Below are 15,510 nucleotides of genomic sequence, written 5' to 3' on the forward strand. Positions count from 1 at the left end.
ATAGTAGAGGCAGGTCAATTCCCAAGACATGCTAATTCGGCGACAATCAGCTTGATTCCAAAAAAAGGCAAAGACCCCTTGCAGCCTAATTCCTACAGGCCAATTTCTTTAATAAATGTAGAAGCCAAATTACTATCCCGGATTTTGGCAGACCGTCTGGCTCCCTTGATGCCTTTACTAATCCAGGAAGACCAAACGGGGTTTATCGGGGGCCGGCATTCAGTCTTAAATGTAAGGAAACTAATTATGGCCATGCTGTCTGGGGCTGCACCTGAGGTCCCCCGAATGATTGTGAGTCTAGATGCAGAGCGGGCATTTGATCAGGTGAATTGGTCTTTCATGTTAGAAATATTAAAGAACATAGGTTTGGAGGGATGGACTCTACAAGCGATAACAACTTTATACATGCAACCAAGAGCTGCAGTCAGAGTGAATGGGGTTCAAACAAGGGAGTTTGACATAGGCAGAGGCACAAGACAGGGCTGCCCCCTCTCTCCACTACTGTTTCTATTGACACTGGAACCCCTTTTGGCCGAGATCCGAACACAGCGGGATGTCAAAGGCATACAGGTATTTGGGAAAGAACACAAGGTACTTGCATACGCTGACGATGTCCTACTGCTGCTGGGTGACACCCAAGCTTCCTTAGAGAGCCTCTTAGGAGCTATCAGTGCATATGGCAAGTTGTCTGGGTATACAATTAACAAGACAAAGTCACTGGCGATACCCTTAGACGCTGCAGTTAGAGCTACATGGAGGGGTTCAATCTCACTACAATGGGAAGAGCACCAATTTAACTATCTGGGAATCACTATTCCAACTGACTTGGGGACCCTATACGATAGGAACGTACAACCCCTCATAGATACCACGAGATGCTTGCTGCAGCTTTGGAGTTCATGCCCACTTTCGCTTATGGGTCGGATAGGTCTTATAAACATGATAATAGTTCCAAAATGGCTTTACAAATTTCAGATGTTACCGATATATTTGAGGCGAAAGGAGGAGAGGATTCTAAACAGACTAGTACAGAAATTTCTCTGGAATAACAAAAAGCCTAGACTCCCCTTACATGAGATTCAGAAGCCGAGACCCCAGGGGGGGATGGGTCTGCTTAATATAAGACAATTAACAGTAGCCTGTGCTATGAGGCACATAAGGGATTGGCTATTGGAGAGCCAGGATTTTTCGGCTACTCCAACAGAGCTGGCCATGTCCCCCACCGCACACCTAGGCTGGGTACTTCACGCGCCCGGAAAGAGATTAAGTAGAGAACTAGTCGGGAACCCCTTGGTTGCCTCAGCGAGAGCAGCATGGCGATGGCTCTGCAGATGGCACCATTTCGATTGGAGGGCGACACCTTTTTTGCCATTGCTCCATAACCCGGATTTTCCGGAGGGCACATCGTCTGTGGCTTTTGGCCGCTGGCGGGCACTTGGAATAAAATATGTATATCAATTGGTGTCCGAGGAGGGTAAAGTCCGCACATTCACAGATTTGTGTCAGGAATTCAAATTACGGGAGATAGACCGCTTTCCTTACCTACAGGTGCAGCATTACATAATAGCACTGGGCTGGGCTAACTTAAGTGAAGATGTACAAGATATGTTGAGCACGGACATGACATTGGGGGCGCAAGAACCGGTGCCCCTCAAATATCATCATAGAGCTCTGCAAGATTCCACAGAAGACATAGATTTTAGAAGCAGAGCCCAGCGTTGGGCAGAAGAGTTACTGACTGAAGTTACTGGAGAGATATTGAGCAATTTTGTATCCTCTATGTGGAAAACCTCGATCTTTACTAAATACACAGAGATGCAATACAAGTTTGCTCTACGACTATACATATCGCCAGCACGAGCTTGCAGGGCTGGGTATAGTGACTCAGATGCGTGCCCTTGGTGCAAGCAAGCCCAAGCCACACTTGGCCATATGTTTTGGTCCTGCCCACACACGCTGCAACTGTGGACCCAAATTTTGGGCGAAGTCAAGAGATATTGGGGACGTACAATACAGAGACACCCAATGCTATTGTTTGGTGAATATAAATGTATTAAGCCAACACTGCCAAGATTCCTGTCCTTTCTGCGGAGAGCAATGGGAAAGAGTTGTTTTGCTGCACTGGCGGGATGTCAGGGCTCCTGCTGTACGAACCTGGAGAATACAAATGATAGAACTGCTAAAGATGGAGAGGTGCGGACTATCGGACTTGTCCTCAGGTGAAGGGCTGAGATTTCAGAGGACATGGGCGAATTTTTGGGACACACTGCAACCATTAGCGAGGAGTCGAATCTTAAACTGATTTAACAGAGTTCTTATCATAGTTATAATTGCTAATAGGATCATGTATGTTGGGGGAGGGAAGGGATGGGAGGGGGGGGGGGGACTGGAGATAGGGACGAGAGAGGGGGGGGGAGACTAGTGAGAGGGGATAAATAAAATCTAGAACATAATCCAATTTATGAATGTGATGAAGGCAATTGACATTCAGATTGTTACTTTGCAGTGTTATTTGTAAGTTACCTTTTCTGTCAATAAACAGATTTAAATATAAGAGGACCCGCCAGAACCCCTCTGAGCTCCCTCAATATCCTGCGGTGGATCCTGTCCGGTCCCATGGCATTGTCCACCTTTAGATTTTTAAGTTGTTGATACACACTCTCTTCTGTGTACTTTTGCCAGTCAATCGTGGTCCTTCTCCAGGATTTTCTTCAGTGAAAACAGAACAAAAGTATCTATTTAGCAAATTTGCTTTTTCTTCATCATTATCTACATAGCGGCTTGCAGCATCTTTCAGTCTCACAATTCCCTTTTTAGTCTTCCTCCTTTGACTAATATACCTGAAGAAATTTTTGTCACCCCTCCTTACATTTCTAGCCATTTGTTCTTCCGCTTTCGCCAGACATCTCTCTCTCTCTTGGCTTCTTTCAGTTTCATATGGTATTCCTCTCTGTGTTCCTCTTCTTGAGTTTTTCTGTATTTCATGAACGCCAACTCTTTAGCCTTTATTTTCTCAGCCACTTGCTTGGAGAACCATATCGGTTTCCTTTTTCTCTTGCTTTTATTTACTCTCCTTACATAAAGGTTTGTGGCCATATTTATAGCTTCTTTCAGCCTGGACCACTGTCCTTCCAGTTCTCGTACATCCTCCCTGCCCATCAGCTCCTTCCTCAGGTATTCCCCCATTTTACTAAAGTCAGCATGCTTGAAATCCAGGACTTTGAGTTTTGAGTGGCTGCCCTCCACTTCAGCTGTTATAGCAAACCAAACTGTTTGATGGTCACTGCGGTCCAGGTGGGCACCCACTCGGACATTTGACACACTATCCCCATTTGTGAGCACCAGATCCAGCGCTGCTCCCTCCCTCATGGGTTCCGTCATCATTTGTCTGAGCAGAGCACTTTGAAAAGCATCTACGATCTCTCTACTTCTTTCTGATTCCACAGGTGGAACCTCCCAATCTACATCTGGCAGATTGAAATCCCCCAGCAATAGCACCTCTCCTTTCCCAAGTTTTGAATATCTGTAATCAGATCTTTATCTAGTTCCTCCAATTGTGTCGGAGGTCTGTAGACAACACCTGTGTGGGCAGAGGTTCTATCATCTCTTTTTAAGGTGATCCATATCGCTTCTTCCTTTCCCCAGGTCCTTGTCATTTCAGTCGCTGAAATATCATTTCTCACATACAGAGCTACTCCTCCACCTTTACGACCATCTCTATCCTTCCTAAATAGATTATAGCCTGGTACGTTTGCAATGGGAACCATTGAGCCATGTCTCCGTGATTGCAACAACGTCTAAGTCTGCCTCTAACATCAGGGCTTGTAGGTCATGAACTTTATTGCTTAGACTGCGAGCATTTGTGGTCATCACTTTCCATCTACATTTCAGTGGAATTTTTATCTTCTGTTTAGTTTTTTGTTTAGTCTCACTTCCTGCTGTGTTGGTAAGAAGTGATTTGCTAAGATTATTGTTTTCATTGCTTTCTTTTTTACTGTCACATCTTGTCTTTAGCTTTAGCTGGGGGTGACCACTTGAAGTGAACTGCCTCCATATGCCACCCCCGCCTTCTAGTTTAAATGCCTAGAAATTTATTGTCTGAATTTCTCCCCAAGGATTTTTTTTCCTGCCACCCAGAACACAAATGCCAAATACATAATATCTGACCAAATTTGATAAACACAAATTAAACCAAAATCCCAAGAAGCCACACCAAGAAATAGAAAGATAGTTTATAGTTTATTCAAATTTACTATACCTCTCAAACTGAAATCAGAGCAATGCGGTTTACAAATTTAATGTACAGCAAGAAAGGAACTCCATAAATTATAGGACAGAAACACAAGCACTACCAAGGGATAACAATAAAGGCTTAGATACAACAGATGGTAAAGAGAAGGGCAGGAGAAATGGGTCCAATGGGTGTGTCATACGGTTCTAGAAGTCAATCAGGAGTACCAGGTTTTGAAGTCAGCCTTAAAATCTTTAAACAATGAGTTACCATGAAGAAAAATGAGTAGGTTGTCCCAGGTTGAGCCAGAAAATAAAAAGCCGTGCATCGGGTGGAATCGTAATGGGCTGCTTTTGGATTCAGCACTACAAGACGGTGGTCATTAAGGAACCGTAAGACTACTAGGACAGTAAGGTATAGTAAGACTAGAGAAGTAATCAGGGATCCCAGTCTAGAAAGCTTTAAAGGAGAGTAATGCAACTTTATAAACAAATTCTTTGTTCTACAGGCAACCAATGGTGGTTTTTAAGCAAATGAATTATGTGATCAGAACGGTGGGCACTGTAAAGTCTAGTAGCAGTATTCTAAATTGTTTGGAGCTTTTTCAAGGAATTATTGGGGACAAACCAGCGTAAACAATATTGCAATAATTAAGTCTGAATATAATGAATGCGAGTTATTAAAGCGTGGAAGTCAATATGACTGAAGAGATATCAAATACTCCACAACTGATGGAAGGCACAGAAGCATATCATTAAATTAGAAATTTGTGGAGAAAATGATAAAGCAGAATCCCAAATAATCTTAAGGTAGCAGAAGGCTGATACATCATCATAGAATCAAAAAGCTTCATTGTTAACACATGTTCTTTTAGCCAGCTGTCCACTTTGGTTAGATAAATAAGACGGATGTCATCATAAGTTGAAACTCCAGATGATTGAAAAAGGAATGTCAGGGGATTTAGAAATAAATTAAAAAAAGAGGGGAAAGAACGAACCTTAGGGATCACCACATGATAACTGATGCAGTTTTGAAACGGAGTGATTTTCCTCTCATATTTAAGTAAACCATGAAAGAACTGAACCAGTAATTCCACGGTCAGCAAGATGAGAAAGCAGCAGAGAATGGCTGATGAGGTCAAATGCAGCCGACAGGTCTAATGAAACTGCAAGACTATTTTATGTGAATCAAGGTGGGAGTGTAATTCGCTTAGAAGAGCTGTCATTTATTTATTGCATTTATACCCCACATTTTCCCACCTATTTTCAGGCTCATTGTGGCTTACATAGTACCGGTGGCATTCGCCAGGACCGGTTGAGAAGCAGGTACAATGTGATGTTGTGGTCGAGTAAGGTTCGTGTGTTTCAGGCACGATTGGGATCCAAGAGAGGAGGGGTTAGGTAATGTCCATAACGAGCTTTGGTTTTGCTGTGTTGCAGAGTTCAGGCATTTATGTTGGGTCGGTAGGGTATGTTTTTTTGAACAGGGTGGTTTTTAGTAATTTCCAGAAGTTTAGATGGTCGTAGGTTATTTTCACAGCTTTTGGGAGTGCGTTCCACATTTGTGTGCTTATGTAGGAGAAGCTGGATGCAAAATTGATTTGTATTTGAGACCTTTGCAATTTGGGTAGTGGAGGTTTAGATAGGTTCGTGATGATCCAGATGTGTCTAGTTGGTAGGTCTACGAGGTCTGTCATATATCCTGGGGCTCGTGATGATCCAAATGTGTTTCTAGTTGGTAGGTCTACGAGGTCTGTCATATATCCTGGGGCTTTGCTGTAGATAATTTTATGGACCAGGGTGCAAATTTTGAAGGCTATACGTTCTTTGATTGGGAGCCAATGCAGTTTTTCTCGGAGGGGTTTAGCGCTTTCGAACCGAATCTTTCCAAATATCAGCCTAGCTGCAGTGTTTTGAGTGGTCTGGAGTTTCTTTGTGAGTTGTTCTTTGCATCCCGCATAAATTCCATTGCAATAGTCTGCATGGCTTAATACCACTGATTGTATTAAGTTGCGGAATAATTCCCTCAGGAAGAATGGTTTCACGCGTTTAAGTTTCCACATTGAGTAGAACATTTTCTTTACTGTGGAGTTCACTTGGCTCTCAAGTGTAAGGTTCCGGTCGACTGTAACGCTGAGTATTTTCAGGCTGTCTAAGATAGGGAGGGTGTAGTCTGAGGCATTTAAAGTTGTGGGTTTGTTCTCAGTGCTAAAATGGGATCTAAAACCCAATTGTCTGGGATGCAAACAAACACCTTTTGAGAGAACAGAGTAAGCTGAGAAAAAACAACTTTTTCAAAGACTTTTGAAATGAAACAGAGATTGGATATTGGACGGTAATGACCGGGAACAGATGGGTCAAGATTTGGGGTTTTTTTCCAAATTGGGCAAACTAAAGCTAATTTCCAGGCTTCTGGAAAAGCATCACTTTCCAAACTGTGGTTAACAACAGTGCAAAATATAAGATCACAAATGCCAGGTATGGAGTTAGGTAAGCCTGCTGGAAGCTTAAGAAGGCACAGCCTGGGCTTTGGAGTCCCCTCCCAAATTTCTGCCCTGGACTCCAGCCATGACTAACACCACCAGCTCTGGCAGGATACACATTTCAAATCTCACATATTCTAATTACAAAATAGAAAATAAAATTCTTTTTTCTACCTTTTGTTTTCTGGTCATTTTTCAAAACATGTTGGTCCCATGCTCTGGTTTCTGTTTCCCTCTGACTTAACTCACTCACCAGGGTCTCCTACCCATTTGACATTTCTTCTATCTTCCATCTCTGTCTCTCTATGTTCAGCATTTCCCTTCTCTGTGTCCCCTATACTTCCCTGTCCAACATCTCCCCTGCGTCCATCTCCTCTCCTTGTCTCCAGCATTACTCTTGTGTCCTTATGCCTCCCCCAAGTCTAGTATCTGTGTTCCTATTCTCCTCCATGTCTGGCATCTTCCCTGTGTTCATATCCCCGCCCCCCCATGTCTGGCATTGCTCCTCTGTGCCAATATACCATCCGCATGCAGCATCTCCCCTTTATGCCCCTGTCCCTATGCTCCCTTCCATGCTCATCATCTCCCTTCAGCTTCTGTATACTTCCCTGTGTCCAGCATCTCCCCTCTTCCACCCCCACACCAATGTGTCACAGTATTTCCCTCTTCCTTTATTTCCTTGGCTCAGCATGTCTTCTCCCTTCCCATCCTGAAAACCTGACTGGCTGAGGTGTCTCCAGGATCAGATTTGGGAACCACTGCCTTATGCTATCAGTTTATCTTTTGGGAATACCTGATCTTATTTGTCCTTGCCATTTTCAGGATGTAGACCGTAAAAATCTGCCCAGCCATGGCTTTGCTTCCCAATTACTGGTGTTGCCATCTAATCACTGCTAAGCTTCTTTGGATCCATTCCTTCTAAACAGGATTCCTTTGTGTTAATCCCACATATTTTTTTTTAAGTCTGTTGCCTAGAATGCCCTTCCACGGGAGGTGGAGAAGATGAAAATGGTATCTTCCCCCCTTCTCTGTGGAAAATGTACTGTAATTCCTGACATTCAAGTCCCCTAGTTCTACCACCTTACTGTCTCTGGAAAAGATTGGTTTGTAGATTAATACCTTTCAAATATTTGAACATCTGAAACAATCACCCTTGTCTCTATTTTCCTCCAAGGTATACATTGTTCAGGTTATCAAGTCTCTCCTCATAAGTCTTGTTACATAAACCACATATTTTCATCACTTTTCTCTGAACCGCTTCAAGTCTTTTTATGTCCTTAGTAAGATGCAGCCTCCAAAACTGAACACAATACTCTTGTAGGAACTCAAAAACAACGTGTACAGGGGCATCAACACCTCCTTTCTTCTGCTGGTTATACACCTCTCTATGCAGCCCAGCATCCTTCTGATCGTGACCACTGCCTTCTCACATTATTTCATCATCTTCAGATCCTCAGACACCATCACTTCAAGGTCCCTCTCCTGAGCTGTACTTATCAAGCTCTCTCCTCCTATCTCATACGTGCCTTTGGATTTCTGTACCCCAAGTGCATCACTCTGCATTCCTTCACATTAAATAATAACTGCCGGACCTTTGACCATTTGTCTAGTTTTTGGAGATCTCTCTTCATAGATTCTACTCTCTCTGGGGTATTCACTCTTCTTTGTATCATCTGCAAAAAGGCAAACTTTTCCTTCTAACCCTTCAGCAATCTCTCTCACAAATATAAATAGTGAACATGAGCCTATTTCGGGCTAATGTGGGGTATAAAGGTTAAACAGAATCGGCCTCAGCACTGAAGGTACTCTACTACTCACCTTCCTTTCCTCAGAGCCAATTTCCATTTACCACCACCCTCTGGCGCCCGGTCAACCAGGGTCCAATCCAGTTCACCTCTTTGGGTCCTAAGTTCAGCCCTCTTAGTTTATTCATGAGTCTTCTGTGAGGGACTGTATCAAAGGCTTTGCTGAAATCCAAATAGATTTCATCTAGTTCATGTCCTTTATCCCGTTCTTTGGTCACCCAGTCAAAGAAGTCAATCAGATTTGTTTGGCAGGATTTTCCTTTGGTAAAGCCATGTTGCTTCAGATCCTGCAAACTAGCAAGTTAACTCTTCCTTCAGCAGTGGCTCCATTATTTTTCCTACCACCAAAGTAAGACTTACCACCCTGTACTTTCCCTCTTCTTCACTGTCCCCACTTTCGTGAAGAGGGATCACATCAGTTTGTCTCCAATTGCATGGAACCTCTCCTGTCTCTAAAGATCTATTAAATAAATCCATAAGAACTCTCATCAGGACTTCTGAGTTCCCTCAGTATCCCGGGATGTATCCCATCCAGCCACATAAATATGTCCATTTTCAGAGTTAAGCAATTTATAAACGATTTCTTCTGTGAACGGTGCAATATCCACTCCATTCCCAGATATACCCTCAGCAGCCGACCACGATGTTTTGAAGTGCCTCAATAATTCTAAATCCTGCTCTAAAAATCAGGTTTGAACTCCTGCACAATCACCAATTTCATTAACTGTAAAGTTTTGTACGCTTCTGATTATAAGCTCTTTACCTTCTCAGTCAGTGAAAATAGTTCATCACAAGCTGTTGTCTCCCTCTGTTGATAAACACTGAATAGGTCAATAAGTCTTTGTTTATCAGGAGAACACAGGTCATACATTCCACTATCAAATGGAAAAGGTGGTAGGGTTGCAGGGAAGAGAATGATTTTAATAGAAACCAAAGTAGCTCCTGTAAAAGCCTACACACAGTGACCTCTGGTACAGACAGTTGAACCCTGAAAGTTCAGTTACCTGCTAAGGCTGGTAAGGCTTTATTCCATTCCCATGGCTGGTCATATTCGTCTGCAGGCCTATCATCATCCTGTGGTAATTTGCTCTCTCGTAAGCTCTGGCTGACCAAACTTTCTGAGTCAGGGTCCACACTATTACTTGTTGGCTCATAAGGTGTATCATACAGCTGAATCTCCTGACGAGGCTTCACATGTTCTTGCCACTGAATATCTGTTTGCAACAACAACAAAAAAAAACTATGAACTTAAATTATCCACTGGACAAATTTTCCACTGATGAAAAATAGAAACATTATCATTTACTTACACCTTTCCACTTTTCCAGGCCTATGATTCTTTTATATAATCAAAGTTTTTCTCTGGGGCACTGATTCCTTATGCGTTAGTAATAAACTGCCATCCTAAGTTGTGGTATGTGGCATATGAGCTCAGTCACTCAAATTTACAGCAAACACTCGCCACAGTACTTGCATCATGCCCAGGAGAGCTTCCTTCTGGAGTTCATCAGATGTATTATAGGAAACTTATCAAGGCATGCTTCAAAATTCCTTTTAATCAAGCCTCTGGTACCCAATACAATAAGGACTATTTCTGTACCTTTCTGCCACATTTTCTTGGTCTCTAACTGCAGTTTCAGATCTTCTTCCTCACCACTCAATTTACATAATAATCACTTGGCACTAACACCTCTATAATCAATGCTGTTCTCATGTTTTAAGTGTGTGTGTGTGTGTGTGTGTGTGTATGGGGGGGGGGGGGGGGGGGTTATCAATGTGGGCTACTATTTACCACAGGCTCTCACTGCATAAAATGGGTCCCTACGTTAAAATAACCCATCTTAATTGTAGCCCATGTTGATAAATCTTACCATCCCCATAATCTTCTACCACGATGTCAAGTATTCTTCCATCAAGCTTTTTGTTAGATACACTTAGAACGTACCTTGTGATCATAACCTCCTCAAACTCTATAATTCTCATAATTTGATCCCAATGCTTTTCCAATACGGCAATGTTGTAATGCTTACGTTTTCAATGAATGAGACATGCATTCTTATTGGGCCTTTCTATATGTAAATCTTCTCAACTGAGAACTCTGCAGCCAGCTATGAGATGCATAATTGTTTCCAAATCTTCCTTACAGAAACTACATATACCAGTTTTCCCTAAGCTTGCTGTGAACTATATCATTCATAATCCATGGTCCTGGGCTGCAACTATAACTTTCCCATCCTATGTTTCAGGTCACCTCTCAGTAACCATGCATATATCTGGGTTTCATCAATGTATGTTACCTGGAGTAAGACTTTGTATTTCCCACTCTGTCTGTGCATTTACCACTTGTTGTTTGCCGACCTGGTCAGGAACAGCTTTGTGAGAGTTTTGGAAATAATGTGCACTAGAGTGATCTCTTCTTCACCTTCCCCACGGTGAATGAGCAATTTTGGGAGACCAATAAAATATATAAAATGTTGATATGGAGAGCTCGTGTTGTCTTATGCAGATGATATTTTCTTTCTATCTCCGTTGATCGGACTAAGGATTCTATTTTCTCTGGGATTAATGACTGCATAAACTGGGTAAAAGATTGGTCATCTAGGTTCAAACTTAAAGCTGACAAAACTAAGCTATTACGGTTTTTCTTAGATTTGGATAAGACCCCCCCAGATTATTTTGAGCAATGATGAGTTCTGGTTAAGTGTTGTGAAAACTTCTAGATATAGATTACTGGTTTGATAAGAAAAACTTAATTTAAATTGAAACAATTAAGAATGTTAAGATCTTATTTCTTACAAGACCATTTTAGAATTATTTGACTGAATTATCTTTATTAGATTATGGTAATTCATTATATTTGGATTTGTCTTCCCGGCAACTTTCACGAATTCAGATGATCCAAATTCAGCAGCTAAATTAATATTTTGAAAGACTTGAATGGATCATGTGACTCAATTATTAAGTACTTTACACTAGCTGCCCGCTCATTTTCAATCAGTAAGTTTGCTAAAGTCTAAGACTAGATATACGACTTGCAATTATTTGCTGTTAGCATTTCCATCTACAAAAGATATTTGGTTTAAAGCTGCTTTTTTGCAGCTGTCCATCATTGGAATAATTCTTTCCTCAAAGGTATATACTATAGCTATTTCAAAAAGCTTTGAAGACTTGTTTTCTAGATTGAGTGAGAATTTTTATATATATATATATGCTTACTGTTTAAGATATGAAACTATTGGTTGATTGTATCAGTCTTTCTATGACTGTAACTCACCTTGAACCTTAAGACAGTTGGCGAATAATAAGTCCTTGATAGTAATAGCATAAGTTGTTACTGAGCAAACCAAGCCCTTGGGTGTGAAGTCCATCCACATGAGTTCTCCATCCCAGGTTGTATGCATCTATTAACACCTTCTGATGAGGTGGAATTTGGAATGGTAGTCCTACAGTCAAATTCATCCTAATTGTCCATCAGAGAAGGGCATGTGTCAACCCTGGAGGAATCTGCATTACATCCACCTGAGACCACTGGGAAACTACGGTCCACTGGGCCTCTCTCAAATGGAGATGTGCCAAGGGAGTGACATGTACTCTGTGACCTGCTTGCTGCTTCGGACCTGTGAGGAGAGTTGTCAAGATCTCTGCTCTCACTTGTGGAACAAAAGCCCGAGCCTGCAATGTATCGAGCAGGGCTCCTGTGTATTCCAAAGGCTGAACTGGGAGAAGGTGGGACTTGGGGCAATTTATGACAAACCCTAGTAACTCCAACACCCAAATAGTTAGGCGCACTGACTCTGGTCACTCCCTCCTGCAATGTGCTCTTGACCATCCAATCGTCAAGCTAGGGAAAGGGAAACACATACTCCCAGTCTGCGCAAATACACTGCAACTACCGCTAGGCACTATGTGAATACCATGGGAGCTGATGCGAGGCTAAATACGATACTAGCAGCAGTGTTTCCTTATTTGGAATCAGGGATACTCCCTGTGACTGGAAAGTACTGAAATGTGGGTATCGGCATCTTTTCAGCCAGAGAGCACAGCCAATCTTTTTCCTGAATCATGGGGAGAAGGGTGCCTAAGGAAATCATCCTGAACTTTTCTTCGACCACGAATTTGTTCAGGGAGCTTAGGTCTAGGATGGGATGAAATCCTCCTTGGGCACAAAGAAGTACCTGGAATAGAATCCCTTCCCTTCTTCTCCTGTGGCAAAGGTTCAACTGCAGTGGCCTGTAGGACAGCCGAGATTTCCTCTACAAGTACCTGCTTGTGCCAAGAGCTCATGAATGATACTCTGTGGACAATTTGGTGGTCTTTGATGCCAATGCAGGGCGCAACCAAGAAGGACTATTTGAAGAACCTACCGGTCAGAGGTTACAAAAGGCCACCTGTGTTATAAAAAAATTAATCCCCCCCCCCCCCCTACTTGCAGGTTGTTTGGGATAGTTACTTTGAGTGCAACTATGCTCTCCAAGAGCCAATCAACAGCTCATCCCTCGTTTCAACTGAGGAGCCAGCTGGGACTTCCGAGGCAGGGAACACTGGGCAGAGTGAAAGTGGAAACCTAAACCTTTGAGAGTGGTAGGGTCACTGCCTAGGCCCACTCGAAAACCTCCTAGACAAAGAGTCTGCAGTTGGAGGTTGCCGAGAAAGGGTCTGGATGGTATCAGTATGTTTTTTTTTTTCATGAGGTCAGCAATCTCCTCCACTATGCCCCCAAAGACTGTCTCCTTGGCACAGGATGTCTGCCAACCTCTCCTGAACCACTGATTCTAGGTCAGAGACACGTAACCATGAAAGTCTGTGCATCCCCACAACCATGGTGGAGAGTCTGGATGTAATTTCAAAAGAATCGCAAGCGCCCCAGTCAGATACTTCCTGCACTCCAGTTGCTTACTGGCCAATTGGCAAAGCTCTGTGGCATGCGTCCTAGAGCTCCTAGCTCACTTGAGGGCAGATCCGACAACCAGAGTGGTGAGGCAATTGTGACCTCCCAAATCCAGGAGCCTTCTGCATACAATATTGTGTATCCACCTTCTTAAGTGCGACTTGCACTGAGAGGGGAGATTCTCATTTCTTCATCAGTGTATCTTTAAGGATTGAATGCAATAATACTGTGACCCCCTTCCTTAGGAAGCGACTCATAGTCCAATACAGATCTCTGCCCTGGGCTCCTCCTCAGTCTTCAACTTAAATGGGTTTGCTGAAGAAATCTCCTTGACAAAACCAGTGAAGAGAGAATCTCAGGTGGAGATTTACGTCTCTTTTTTTTTTTTTTTTTGGGGGGGGGGGGGGGGATTAGAAGGTACCCCATAAGATTCCTCTTCTGAGAAAGGGAAAATGAATGGGACTGGATATACCGCCTTTCTGTGGTTTTAGCAACTACATTCAAAGTGGTGTACGTAATATATACAGGTGCTTATTTGTGCCTGGGCCAATGGAGGGTTAAGTGACTTGCCCAGAGTCACAAGGAGCTGTAATGGGAATCGAACCCTGTTCTACTACTACTACTATAAATCATTTCTATAGCGCTACCAGTTGTACGCAGCGCTTCACAACTGAACATGAAGAAAAGACAGTCCCTGCTCAAAAAGAGCTTACAATCTAAATCAGGACAGACAGACAGGACAAATAAGGGATAAGGGTAGGACAGACAGATAGGACACATAGGGAAAAGGGACTAGCACAGCAACCATCCTTTCAGACCTAATGGTAAATTTCTCACGTTGTGCTTTCTCTAAGACCAAAGTCTGCTGCACTAACCACTAGACTACTTGTCCACTCCGGAGGGTCCTCTTCCAAGTCTCATGAGCGGTCTCAGTCAGATTCCTCACTGTACTCAGACCAGAGTCTGTGCCTGCCCCAGCTCAGTGGAACACACATCCACGACCCCTAGGGCCGAGGTACAGCCAAACCCTCATACTCTGGGGACGCTTCCTCCCCCAGCACTGAGAGCAGTACTACATGAGTTTTAAGTCAATCTCGACCCCTTTGAGGAGCACAGGATCTTTCTATAGGCATTAATAGAGCCTCAAGAGAAATCTGAGGCCGATCCACAGTTGGCACAAGTGCCCTCAATGCCTGAGCAGATTGCAACTGAACTATCTGTGCCAGCTCCTCCCTGAGAATGGCTTGGAATTACTCAATGAAGGAAAGGATCTGCAAAGGAGGGAGAGCCAAGAGACAGGCAGCCTGAGGTGGTGTCTGTGCCGAACCAGAAACAGGAACCTGGCTGTTTGGAGACTTACGCACCAGCACCTTTACCAGAGGGGGAGTGTTCCCCCTGGTGCCAGTGCTTCTCGGGTACCTTGAGGCTGATTCCCCGGAGCTCCCAGTACTGTGCTTCGAAGAGGACCAATGTTTGTTTTTTGAGCTTCCCCGATGCTTAGCACTACAGCCCTTTAGTGCCGATGAGGACAATGATGAACCTGTACAAGCCCTCAGTGTCAGGTCCGATGTTGACTGGTCCTGGGGCCTACTTCCAGCACCTGATGTTGATAGAGGTGGAGACCTCCTCGATGCCAGTGTACTCCCAGTGGAAGTCAAAAGTCTTAGCAGCCATTAAGGCTGATGCTTCCAGTGCCAATGGATTGGCATTTGAGAAGAAAAAAAAAGCCTGTCCTGTTGGATCTGCCACACTATGTCTCCTACTGCAATTGCAAACAGAGAGACCAAGAGTTAGGCTCATAGGCCCAAGGCACCTGATGTACCAAGAGTGTGGACCAGTCATGAAAAAAAAATCATACCTCCCTCATACTGGTAGGCTATCTGGCATGGTTATTTCATTTAATACAATTTATATTCCACCCTTACCGAGGGCAGATTACAAACATACAAAATCATAAACCAAACTCAGTTAACACAACAGTGTAATCAACTATAATTTAATGGCCAACTAGTCCATCAGTAAACACATTCAAATTCAATCATCATTCATTCAATCAATCAATCACCACAGAGAGCAGTCAGTCTGTTTCCAGAAGCACTAGGGA

The 15,510-nt window shown here is 43.2% G+C and overlaps 1 protein-coding gene across 1 annotated transcript in view; it reads right to left on the reverse strand.

Annotated features, from left to right (window-relative positions):
- The window catches only part of LOC115463718 (SH2 domain-containing adapter protein B-like), a 154,349-nt gene that overhangs the window by 40,700 nt on the left and 98,139 nt on the right, over positions 1–15,510 (reverse strand). The window contains exon 3 of the mRNA XM_030194442.1: positions 9,523–9,732. Within this exon, the coding sequence (XP_030050302.1) occupies positions 9,523–9,732 (210 nt within the window). The remainder of the gene's footprint in view (positions 1–9,522; positions 9,733–15,510) is intronic.

This window comes from Microcaecilia unicolor, chromosome 2 (genome assembly GCF_901765095.1).
Source record: "Microcaecilia unicolor chromosome 2, aMicUni1.1, whole genome shotgun sequence".
NCBI lineage: Eukaryota > Metazoa > Chordata > Amphibia > Gymnophiona > Siphonopidae > Microcaecilia > Microcaecilia unicolor.